Below are 13,149 nucleotides of genomic sequence, written 5' to 3'. Positions count from 1 at the left end.
CGTAAGGTTTGTGAATAATATAAAAGTGAAAGGTTAATTACTGCGGCCGCAGCGGCTCAATATTAAAGTGTATCAAGTGTGTTTAAGGTATATGCTTTTTAGTCCTGCAAGTAAACTGATGTTTACAGTACTCTGTAATTTGGTGCGGGTGATCGCTTTCGGCGCAATATAAATAAAGGATAATAATTATAATAATAGATATATGTAGCATAAGTGCATCTAATAAATACATTCCACATTTTAGCAAATATTACATGGTGTTCATCGATTCAGTCCATAAAAACAAAACAAAAAAACATGATAACGTAATTATTTGAATGCATGATATTGCACATTTTTATTTCTAGGTGGTCTGCTGGCGTTTATGTTGTTGCTAAACGTTCAGCTTGAAGACGCTGTCAGCAGCGAACTTGTGGAGGATGAGGCCATAACATTATCTCTGACACATTCGTTTTGGTGGGCAGTATACTCCCGCACGTTGGTAAGTCCCGGCACCACACAGCAGCTGAGGGCACTACGGTAGACCTTCATGTCTTCGGCATCGTTCCACTCACCCGTCTTCTCATCATAATACTCAACATTGTATGTGGTGGTGAAGCCATTGAAGCCCCCCACCACAAAAAGAAAATCGTCCACTACCTCAAGACCAAAGTTGCTGCGTGGATGGAACATCGAGGGTACTGTGCTCCAGGTGTTGGTGGTGGGACTATAAGCCTCAACACTGCGAAGACGACTTATTCCATCAAAGCCACCAACCTATAAAAAAACAATATGGATCAATAAATTACTGGGAATAACTTACTGTACTCCACAGAGCACAGCGCCAACCACAAGGAAAGATGATAGTAGAAAAATGCAAAGTATTAAATATAAGAAATGTGCACTAGAGCTTTGAGAACAATAGAATTTGGCCACATAATATTTCACGTGGGTATTTAATGTAGTGTTTGAGCTGAAATCAGGACGTAACAAGCAGAGGCGTCACCGGGTGTGGTGACACCCAGTGCGCACCCCTGATCTCCTGCCGCGATCGCGGCAAAAAAGGGCGTGGCCTTGTACGTAGGGGGCGTGGCTTCACGGGGATCCCAGAATCGTCAGTCTGGGGGCGTGCCCAGCATCTCCGGAGATGCTGGGCTTCCCCCAGAGCCAGTCTCCGTCCGCTGTCGGCTCCTCTTCTGTGACAGGAGCCGGGTGCTGTAGGAGACTTTCTCACTGCAGCACCTGGTTCCTGTCAGTGCGGAGGAGCTGACATTTGGTGTCACCCTCCTCCAGGCGTCACACCCGGGTGCGGGCCGCACCCCCCCGCACCCGCCTTGTGACGCCACTGGTAACAAGGTTTCATATTGCTGAGTAAAATCATACTTTCCTTCTCTCCCAGTATGTCCAGGAGACTCACAGGAGGTTTCCCGGACCCCAGTAGAGCAGACCAGCGAATCGTTTCTTTGTGGCTCCGCCCGCCACTGTGCCATAGAACAAATCATAGCATTGGGCCACGATGACCCAATTCACTGCACTGAAAACCCCTCCCCCCCCTAAGCTCCTTCTTGCACCTCCCTTCTGGGGGTTAAAAATGTGATAAGGATAAGCTAAAACTATTTCAACTGCAGAAATTTCAAATACTGAGTAATATACTGTGTAAGTGTTCTCTTCTGTCCAATATTTTTGTTTTATTAAAGTACCTTCTAAGCTGAAATACTGAATGAGCAAGTTTATGTCAAAAAGCTACTTGTAATGCTTACAAATGTAAAACTAATGATGTTTTTTGTGTGCACACAACAGTTTCTATGTGAAAGGCGTATGAACAAGAAATGGGATCAGTATGAAATACCTACAATCAAAATCCCAACGGTCAAAATCCCGACAACAATTGACCGATGGACAAAATCCCAACAAGGTCAAAATCCCAACAAGGTCAAAATACCGGCATTTAAAATACTGACAAGGTCAAAATACCAACATTTAAATGTTGACAGGTCAAAAAGTTGACAAGAGTTTTTCATTGTTTTGTGGTGTGTATGTCGACATAGGTTGACATGGACAACGTATAAGTGTACCGCATCCCCTTGCTGCACTCAAAACACTATTATATTCCACCTCCAGGTCCAATGGGATGGTAAAGTATGGACAAGTCGGTTTCAATGAAAAAATCCTGAAAATCTTATGTCGACTCTTTGACCTGTCGACATTTTAAATGTTGGTATTATGGCCTTGTCGATATTTTAAATGTCTGTATTTTTACCATGTCGGGATTTTGACCATTGGTCAATGGTTGTTGGTATTTTAACTGTCGGGATTTTCATTGTAGGTAAATTGACCGCATCCCCAAGAAACAGACAGATGTCCTTTACAGCTGAACTATTACCTCAAGCTAATTCATACTTCCTGCCCACAGCCACATGGTAATTGTCTCTGCTCTTGTTGAAAACTGTCTGGCACAGAGGGGTAAGTAGGATAACCAATGAGAATAGACAACCATAGACATTGCAGCTTCTGATTAGTCCCCTTTGTGACAGACAATTTTTAAAATGTTTAATGAAAATGTCCAATATTTTAGGGGGTAATAGAGCTTTAAGACTTCTTTTCAATGATTTCATAGGATAGAAAGGGCCATTTTCAAGCAAGTGGTGGCCAAACAGCTGCAAACCTTAAGTCTCTTTTTCACACCTTTATATGCATGGCATGGAGTAAGCCAATGTTTTCTCATGATTAAATGAATTTAGGATAGGTTTTCCATATTAGACTATGGAAAATAAAAGATCATATTAAATATTATTTCCGTTTTACCACATAAACTTGGTCTCCATAGGAAATAACTCCAACACCACTACGCCGACTTCTCATTGGGGTGATAAGGTTCCATTGCCCAATCTCGGGACTGTAGACCTCAGCAGTGAAAAGACATTCAATGCCATTAAATCCTCCACATATATAGACCTGCAAAATTAAAATTATTCACATATGTGTTGACAACATTGACAGTTGTTATTTACTTACAATCAGTGGCGGATTTTACCTATGGGCTGCAGTAAAATCTGCCATGTTTAGTGAGCCAGTTGCAGTCTGTGACAGCACTGGCTTCCCTGTGACTGGTAGTGACTTCCTATTGGACATTCTACGTGTCAGTCACAGACACTACAGGCAGCCCCAGGGAGAGTTGTTTTCTCACTGTGGGACTGCCAGGCCGGGCTGCGATTAGCAGAGAGTGTGCTTCCTTCAAAAAGCCACTCCCTGTCTTTTCGACAGCCCAATCCAGCCTCTATGGGCTGCAGTCTATGCAGTCCATATTAGCCAGTGCTTTGCACATGTGCAATCCCGCCATTCCTTGTGTACATGCACCAGTCCCGGCGCCTGTCAGCTCCATTGTGCAGGTGCCGGGACCCGGCCGGCAGTAGGGAAACAGTGTCTCCTCTCATCCTCCAGACCAGGCTGCAAGGCGAGTGGCAGCCCTCTTCCACACAGGTAGGATCCACCGCTGCTTACAATTTGCATAAACGATTTGCAATAACACACATATCCATTTTAATATACCACTGAGTGTAAATCATGTATAGATAAGGGAGTCATTTACTAAGGTTTAGTCTAATAAACTCAGCATAAAGATTGATGAAAGCAGCAGCCATAATTCTGTATCTTCTAACCTTGAAAGTGCCTAGTGCGGGAACGTCATTATCTTCTTACCTTTCCATCGAGTGTGGTGGCACTGGCGTCACTCCTCTGCTCATGCATAGGGGCAATCATAGTCCACTGGTTGGTCTCCGGTTCATAACGCTCAGCAGTATTTAGACGAACAAAGCCGTCATAGCCTCCCATAGCGTAGATGTGGTTATCAAGGATGGTGACACTGACGTAACATCGCTTAGAGTGCATTGGGGCCACTTCCTGCCATGTTTTCTTGTGCAGATCAAAGCGTTTCACACTGTTAAAGTAGTCCATGCTATCAAACCCTCCAATGATGTACACATAGCCTTTCAAGTAGGCCGTTCCATGATAGGCCCTGGGGGTCTCCGCCTCGCATGCAACATTAAGCCATCTGTCGGCACGGGCATCATAAGACTCAATGGCATTTGTGGGACTACCACCACTCCAGCCGCCAATAGCCAATAAGATGGCGTAAGGGAGGCGAGGCCTTGTCTGCAGGTTTCTAAAGTCAGAGTTGGCGACGCCATGCATGTTAAGGTCATACATATTTTTGAGAGCATTAATAATGATTGGCTTGCATTCTTCATTGTCTTTTATATAGTTGTGGGTTTTGATGTTGCTTATTAAGTAATCTGGATTCATCAAGGCCAAACGAACCTAGCAAGGAATGTAACATGTCATTTAGTTACACATTAGTAGACAACCGAATTCATACAATGGAAAAAAGTAAGGGATGAGGGAAAAATTGCTAAGACATCTTATTATCGTACAGATTTATATTTCACTAAGATACATAGAGGTGCATTTATTATCTTAGTTTTAGCAATAGGAAATTAAGATTCGCCAAGATGTTTTAAAAATGGTATCCAGGGACAAGGGCTCCAATAGAAGCCTATCCCTGCAATGTGATAGAAGTAAAGGGATCGCTCATTCTTTATCGGGACGCTGCAGCGCTTCTGTGCATACATGCATGCGTGCTGGCTGATCATGTATGTGCAAGCAGCCATTACTGGGGAGGGTTCCTAAGGAATCCTCTCCCAATGATTTCTGTGAAGAGTATCCCATAGGGTACAGCAGCTAACACCATGAGTAGATGGAAATAGCTGCCAGGGCCATGCTACAGATGCTTTGTATTCCAGGGCTTGGTAAATACAGCAATAAAACAGCCCGGATAGAAACCTGTGGGGACAGTGTTGCTGTTGAAATTTGGGGACTGCAATATGTCTTCTGCAGTCCCCTATACATACTATAAATGCCGGGAATACTTAGTACTTATGGGTACCCCTTGATTTCTAGGGTTAGTCCACAAATAGTCATTGATACTGTAAACATATATCATTGATACTGTAAACATATTCTCTTTAACATTATCATAGAATTTGAGGACAGATAAGAACCACTTTGACCGTCTCGTCTGCCCATGTACAGATAAGAACCACTTGGCACTTAGTCTGCCCATGTGCACACACACACATGCTAAGGTTAATTTTAGTCGAGAGCCAATTAACCATATTTTTGGGGGATTGTGGGAAGAAACCGGAGGAATCCCACGCAAGTACGGGAAGAATATACAAACTCCACACAGGACCATGGTGGGAATTGAACCCATGATCTCAGTGCTGTGAGGCAGTAATGCTAACTATTACACCATCTGTACTTGTCTGTCAAGTTCATGTGATATAGGAATTTAAAATCAGTTACACGTAACTCCTAGTCAGCAGGTAGAATTGCTGAAGCTACAGAAAAGATAGTAAGTAATGAAGAGCAGAGTGCACAATGAACATTGCAGAAATGATCACTGTTTGGACATGATATAGAACAGCGGTGGCCAACCTGTGGCTCTTGAGCCACATGTGGCTCTTTCTTTACTCAAATGAGGCTCCCAACACTCAAAGTCACGTGAACACAACAGAGACAGAAACCATTGCCCTCCAGCCAGACACGCAGCAGCACAACGGTGACTGAAAACTGAGGAAGCCAAATATTATAGGTGAGACAACCACTGGCAAATAGAGGACACATAAGGGGCTGCTGCAATCAGGGGCTTGGTGGCAACTTTTAGCCTGGGGGGCAGACTCAAGCAAGCGGCCCCATTTTTTTACAGGGAATCTGCAGTCAAGTGGCCCTGGAACACTTATATTGCACTGGCCCAGGGGTCAGATGATACCTTGCCCCCCCCCCCCCTTCCCAACCAGCCCCTGGGCACAAGTTGGGGGGACTGCAGTGAAATATGGGGGTGGGCTGGAGTGACACAAGTCGGGGCTGGATGGAGTGTCACAGAGTGTTCTGGCAGGAGAGGCACAATGGGGGAGCTGACTGTAGTGACACTGTAGGAGGGTGCTGGCTGGAGTGGCATATGTTGGAGCTGGTTGGAGTGACATATGGGGGAGCTGGCTGAAGTGACACATGGGAAGCTGAAATGTATTATGTGAATCTGGCTTTCAATATATTTTATATGGATTTGGCTTTTTCAATTATTTTATGTGAAAGTTACTTTTTTAATGTATTTTATGTTGGATCTGGCTTTAAAATGTATCTCATGCTGGATCTGGCTTTTTCAATGTATTTTATACCAGGGGTGTGCTCTAGCTGGCATAAAGCCACACCCCATTTTTGCACACGCGCCTTTGGCTCTCTGACTGGTTGGCACCCCTGATATAGAAGATTGTCAATAGCTTCTACCACTAAGCCGTCTGCCTAGGCAGTCAAGTATTCTACTAACCTGACTGTTAACACAACTTAGTTTACACTGCCAAAGTCCCTCTTCTGTAGTTCTAACCATTACAATGTTCCATGTATAATTATTTTCCGATACATAAAGGTAAAACGCATTGTTCAGTGCTAACCTGACATTCTGTTATTAGTTTCGGCTCCTCCTTTGATCTGCTGTTAAATCACCGGTCCCATCCCTCTAGATGAACCAATCAATTTACACAGTATATTGTTTTTCAAAGTAAGATTGCTCAACTGGGTTACAGTGATAAGATCTGCAGAGATTTACTTGTTGGTAAGGAAAAGTTTTTTTTTTTTTCCATGCTGTTATCCCATAATTTTCAACTTCTACTGTTCTGTCCATTCCTGCTACTGGTAATTTGTTAGAATTTTTTATTTATTTTATCCCTCGAGCCTTATTAGAGACCTTCTGTGTCATAAAAAAAAAATGAATACAAAAAAACCATACAGTATGAAATGAATATATTAAGGGCAGCGACGGACTGGGCCTCTGCTTCGGCCCGGGCATTTGTGAACGCGCACATCGCGGGGGCGCACCACCATGATGTACAGGGGCGTGCCGCGAGTCTGGGGGGCTTCGACTCGCGGCATGCCCCCATTTTCATGGAGACCGGGGTGGCGGTTAAACCAGAGAGCTGGAGGCAGCGATGCACGCGGCCTTCCCGTCTCTCTGTGGGACTGGACCGGCCCACCTGCCCATCAGCCCTTCTGGCATGTGCCAGAAGTGCCAGATGGCCAGTCCAGCCCTGATTAAGGGTCATTCACAGATGAACTTTACACTGAAAACTTCAGAACGTCATGTGACTACTTTTGCTCAGTGCAGTCATTTGTATGGCACAGTATTTAGATTCTGGCACAACATCGTGCATCTACTAATTGTAGGAGCAATTTAATTGTCATTCAGGAAGTCTGGGAAATTACACACATTTGATCAAGTAGAAAAATAATATGCTTTACACTTTTCACTGTAACCCCACACAATGGATTTCTTTCTTTGCTCTTTTATAAGCTACGTTTATACCAATTTTTACCAATTCCAGATCACACAGCTTAGCGGGAACAGTGATAGGAAGAAGGATGGAGATACCTCAGGGAGAAGGATGGATATATACTGCTTCCGAGCTGTTAGATCATGATCAATCCACTTAATGATGGCCTCAAACAGAACACCCTCCTGTTTAATATTCAGCTCATCTTTCTCTATGAAGTCTCTAAGCTCCATCAATGATAGCTCCAGGAACTCGTCTGAGGACTTCACTATATCCTCAAAGTGGTGCAGGATGTACAGGTAGGCTTTCTGTCGGAGGTCTGGGCAATAAAAATATTCTGTGAATTTACAGATACCAATGCAATTTTCCAAACACAGTTGGCCTATCATGAAATCGGAGCAAGCTTGTACAATGCCCATGATGTTCAGCTGGTCAGCTGCAATGAGGAGATCCTCCACGTTGTTGGTGGTGATGGTCAGAGCCCAGGTGTACGCATACTCTATGATTAGCCTCATCATATCCGGGGAGATGCCAGGGATGTTATATAGTTTCTTCTCTGAGCTGTTCCAACTACTGGTAAACAGAGTTCTGCCAGGAGGAGAGGAATAGTATTATTACTTTGTAACTGTCCCAAACATCTATTGTCCTTGTGCCCAGCACTAGGCAATCCATTAAGCCTTATAGACTCCCTCCTACAGCCCTGTGGGTTCTGAGCCACCTACATTACACTACAGAATATTTCTTGACAAAGGGAGGATGGAAAAGAAGGTTCAAAACAATACCTTGTTTCGGGCCCTATGGGGTCTTCTTAATTAGGCACTGCATATGACTCCATGGAAATCTAAGTATATGATGGACCCAAATCTGGTTTTACACTGTGGGGTGGATTTTTTACACTTCATTAATGGCCACCATCAATTTTGTGGTCTGAGCCAGTGTGTAGCCTGTTGACTGCGGCACTGCCTTACTAGTAATCATGAATCTGACTTATCCTGAGATATTGGTTCCTAGTGAACTGCATTCTCATGTAAATTAGCTCAGCCCAGAATATGGAAGCCGATATTATTATATATGTGCAACTACAATTTAGCAAACACTTGCTTAATGTCCCAAAATTTCCATGAGACTCTCAAATTATGGATAATACAAAACTCCTTGATCCTGTCCACTTCTCTGAAGTGAGTTGGGCTGGGGTATGTTGACATAACTCACTGTAAATCGCTTCAACGTAGCCCAGCCCTCATGGCATAATCCCATCAATCACGGGCAGTATATATGAGCGCATTACTTTATATGGTAGTGATGACGTCAGGGAGCTAATGGCAATTGAGGAAACATCTCTTAAGGAAGATTTAGGAAATTATTAAATGTGGGGGACAAAGGACAGATCAGAATTACATATAATGCCAAGAAAAGTAGCACACTTTCTGTTTGGGAGTGATGGGAGTCGCTCACACAATTACAGATCTCAGATGTGGGGAACACTAGGAATTTGGCCTTGAACAGATTAAGCATCAGGACACAAGGAAGGAGACAGTTGCTGGCATTAGTCATAACAGAATGAGAGAGTTGGGTTTCACCAGCCAAGAAATAATGACAAATAAATGGAGACGCTGATGCCGTGTGTTCAGCAAAGGGATCGCGGCTGTAGGCTGTGAGATGCCCAGTATACAGTCACCCACGACACACGTGCGTTTTTGCCACTACTCCCCGTTGTCTCCCGCAACAGTCCCTGCCTGCCAATTGCTATGAGAACACACTATGGGCGGCATTGCTAAGGAACAGTATCATGGTGCGTTCTCAGCGTGACTGTGACGCATGCGCAGTTTACCGATAATCGATCACATCCGTAACTATCAGCACTGCGTATACAGTATCGCTGAATGAGGCCCAGAGTGAGCCATAGCGCAGTAACTGCCCTGTTATCCCGCTAACCCATACACAGGCCAGTTAGGGCAGGGTCACTAATACAGAAATACTAGGTACAGTATCTGAGCAGCATTTTGCACCTTAATAAATGGCCTGTAATGTTTGTCTTTTAGGCTGTATTCTGTATTTTACTCATATAGAAATGTTTATGTTACTTCAAGGGAAGAGAAGGTAACTAATTCAGATGTGTAATTGGCCGGCAGAATGACCAGGCATTGCCTTACCTGCAGGTCAAACCCATATGTAAAGAAGCCCTATGGTATTGAGGGAACAGCCAGTGAAGTAGGTGGTTAGATAGGGATGGGGGAAGCGCACTGGGCAGACAATGGCTGTTATCAGTTTTGTCCCACTATGGAATTTAGCAATGTTGGGTGATAAATCTACTAACAAGCAGAAATCAGCACTGCTGTGTTAGCTGAGCGTAATAGCAGCCCCTTATGTACATACATTTTGCTAAATGGCTGCAATGGGTATACATATATAAATATCACTATACTTAAACAGTTCATGAACATCCTGCTGCACTTAATTTATATGTTTCCACATCAGGAGGTAATAAAATCAGCATCAGCATGGAAGTGCGGCTAGAGAGGAGGGGAGACCCCGTATACCAGGCATGTCCAAACTGCGGCCCTCCAGCTGTTGAGAAACTACACATCCCAGAATGCTCTGACACAGCTTTAGCATTCTCTGACAGCAAAACTGTGTCAGGGCATGCTGGGATATGTAGTTTCATAACAGCTGGAGGGCCGCAGTTTGGACATGCTTGCCGTATACCTATATCTTATCTATATATTACTAGCATAAAGATGACTTTTACGAGTGACATATTTCTACGATGCCGTTGTCTGCGCAGGGCACTTCACATGCCAAATTAAAGGTCTTGGGGGGTCATTCCGAGTTGATCGCTCGCTAGCTGTTTTTAGCAGCAGTACAAACGCTATGCTGCCTCCCACTGGGAGTGTATTTTAGCTTAGCAGAAGTGCGAACGAAAGGCTCGCACAGCGGCTGCAAAATAATTTTGTGCAGTTTCAGAGTAGCTTCAGACCTACTCAGCGCTTGCAATCACTTCAGACTATTCAGTTCCTGTTTTGACGTCCCGAACACGCCCTGCGTTCGCCCAGCCACGCCTGCGTTTTTCCTGGCACGCCGGCGTGTTTTTGGACACTCCCTGAAAACAGTCAGTTGACACCCAGAAATGCCCACTTCATGTCAATCACTCTGCGGCCAGCACTGCGACTGAAAAGCTTCGCTAGACCTTGTGTGAAACTACATTGGTCGTTGTGAAAGTACGTTGCGCATGTGCATTGCGCGGCATGCGCATTGCACCGCATGCGCAGAAGTGCCATTTTTTTCATCATCGCTGCGCAGCGAACAATTTCTGCTAGCGATCAACTCGGAATGACCCCCTTGGTCCGTAGATGGTGTTGTAATTGGTTTCTTTGTAGATGGTGTTGTAATTGGTTGTTTCGTAGACAGCGTTATAATTGGTTTCTTTGTTGATGGTATTGTAATTGGTTGCTTTGTTTCGGAGTTATGTGCAAAAACGTCCACCTGCCATTTACAATGCATCACCATTGTGCTCTGGAAAATGTGACAGTTGGAGAACTCTCCCTGTGCACCTACTGGGTGGTGTAGAAACTGTGACAGTTAATGCAGACACCCACTAAGCAGGAATTTAAAAAAAAAATTTTTACTCCTAAGGGGGTGAAAAGAAGTAAAATGTTTCACCCAGCAAACCTTTGTTTGGTTGAAATCAGGGCACATCAGCTAGTTATTACTTATTTTCCTAGCACTAACATTCTCAGTAGCACTGGAAACTATGAACAAAGGGGGTCATTCCGAGTTGATCGTAGCTTTGCTAGATTTAGCACAGCTACGATCGTAAACTCAGACACGTGGGGGGACTCCCAGCACAGGGCTAGTCCGCCCCGCATGTCAGTGCCGGCCCCCCCGCACAAATACAAAAGCATCGCACAGCGGCGATGCCTTTGTATTTGAGGAGTAACTCCCGAGCAGCACAGCTCCTGCACCCGCCCCCCCAACGGTCCGGCCACGCCTGCGTTGGCCGGACCGCTCCCCCTAAACGGTGGCTTAACGCCGCCGTTCAGCCCCCTCCCGCCTAGTGACCGTCTCTGTCTCAGAGGCTATCACTAGGTAACGAAAGCTGCCATGCTCCGGCGCACTGCGGCGCTGGCGCATGTGCAGTTCCGGCCCGATCGCAGTGCTGCGACAAACTGCAGCAAGCGATCGGGTCGGAATGACCCCCAAAAAGTACAAAGCTGCCATCCGCACTGAATTTGCCTTTTACACCAATGTCTTTACATTTGCTCAATCCTTCATTCATTTACATGATCCCAACAGCTGCAAATTGCTACTAATTTGTGTTTTGTGCAGAATATAATGGAGGGAGCTGTAGGACAGAAGTAGATGCAGGAACGTTGTCCCATACAGGGGTGTGTTGGGAACACAATATTCCCACACCAGTGTGACAGAGGCTGGGATCAATGCTCTGTGCTGCTCAGGGACCCTGCTACTTCCTATATCTAACTCATTGTCTTGCCACCATTCCCATCACTAACACAATCACACGGTTCAGGACAGCTCACGGCCCCCACAAGATTCTACTACTTACTGTAACAAGTCACTATATATACTGACCTAAAATAAGGACTACAGCCGCACAGGATGTTCTTATGAGCGTTGAACTCATGTCCGTTGACTTTGATCACAACATCGCACAGTTTTCCCTCCAGTCTCAGCTCGTTAAATATAGAGCAGGCCGTAGTGCTCATTTTGCGCTCCATGCTGCTGGTTTGGGGAACTGAGGTATCTTCTTACTTGTCCATTACATTATCTGAGGATAGCCTGTGCTATCCCCGTATCCTCTCTTTCCCACCAACTGACACGGAACATTGTGGGTGCTGAGGTTCTACACTGACATCATAATGTAGATCGCCATAGGAACTCATTGCATACATTCTACAGGACCATACACATAGATAGAGTAGCTAACCCTCTATGGCAGTGGATCTCAAACTCTTTTGAATCACGGCGCCCTAGATTATCAGAATTTTTTCACGGCACCCCTAGGCCAAAAGTTTTTTTATTGAGAGATTTAGAATAAATATTAAATGAAGTAAATTGTGTTTATATGTCATCCTTAGGTTCAATTGTGTGGTGTGGGACAGGAATTGCTTCTGTTTGTCCACATATTTTATGATTGGCAGCCACCAGCACTGGTTTTGCTTATTACATTGATCATACAGTAAATAATTTAAATTGGTCCTGGATCACCAATCCAAGGCTCCCCTGCAAGTGTCCCGAGGCACCCCAGGGTGCCTAGGCGCACAGTTTGGGAACCACTGCTCTATGGCTTACTGCAGATAAGGTGGAAATAGCTATATAGGGCCTTATTTAATAAGTCTTGGAGAGAGATAAAGTGGACGGAGATAATGTACCAACCAGCTCTTAATGGTCATTTTTCAAACACAGCCTCTAACATGGCAGTGAGAAGCTGATTGGTTGATACTTTATCTCCATCCACTTTATCTCTCTCCAAGGCTTAGTAAATAGTCCCCATAGTCTCTTAATTATTAATTTATTATTATTTTAACAGACTCATAAAAAAAAAAGTGGAGGAGGGATTATTAGGGGCGATGATCAGGCAAATGTCTCATTTGCATATAATTCTATATCCTACCTAGTTAGCCGTATAGATACCAGGCAATTTGTACCCATGGCAATGCATTTTACACTAAAAACACAAATAAAACAAGACGCAGTTTGCGTAGTTTTCAGAGCTGGATGCAGCACTGGGAGAGAACCAGGGGAAATCAGAAGAATATGCAGCTGATTC

At 44.5% G+C, this 13,149-nt stretch overlaps 1 protein-coding gene across 1 annotated transcript; it reads right to left on the bottom strand.

Moving 5' to 3' along the window:
* Positions 1-309: 309 nt before the first annotated feature.
* On the bottom strand, positions 310-12,228 carry LOC134948906 (kelch-like protein 10). Its single transcript, XM_063937185.1, has 5 exons — positions 11,952-12,228; positions 7,460-7,949; positions 3,679-4,296; positions 2,785-2,934; positions 310-756 (listed from the first exon to the last, which is right to left on the bottom strand). Exons 1-5 carry the CDS (start codon positions 12,095-12,097, stop codon positions 382-384), a joined length of 1,779 nt encoding a protein of 592 aa, XP_063793255.1. The 5' UTR covers positions 12,098-12,228; the 3' UTR covers positions 310-381.
* Positions 12,229-13,149: the final 921 nt, after the last annotated feature.

The sequence above is a fragment of the Pseudophryne corroboree genome, chromosome 8, assembly GCF_028390025.1.
Source record: "Pseudophryne corroboree isolate aPseCor3 chromosome 8, aPseCor3.hap2, whole genome shotgun sequence".
In the NCBI taxonomy this organism is placed as follows: domain Eukaryota; kingdom Metazoa; phylum Chordata; class Amphibia; order Anura; family Myobatrachidae; genus Pseudophryne; species Pseudophryne corroboree.
This window is presented reverse-complemented; position numbering and strand designations above follow the sequence as displayed.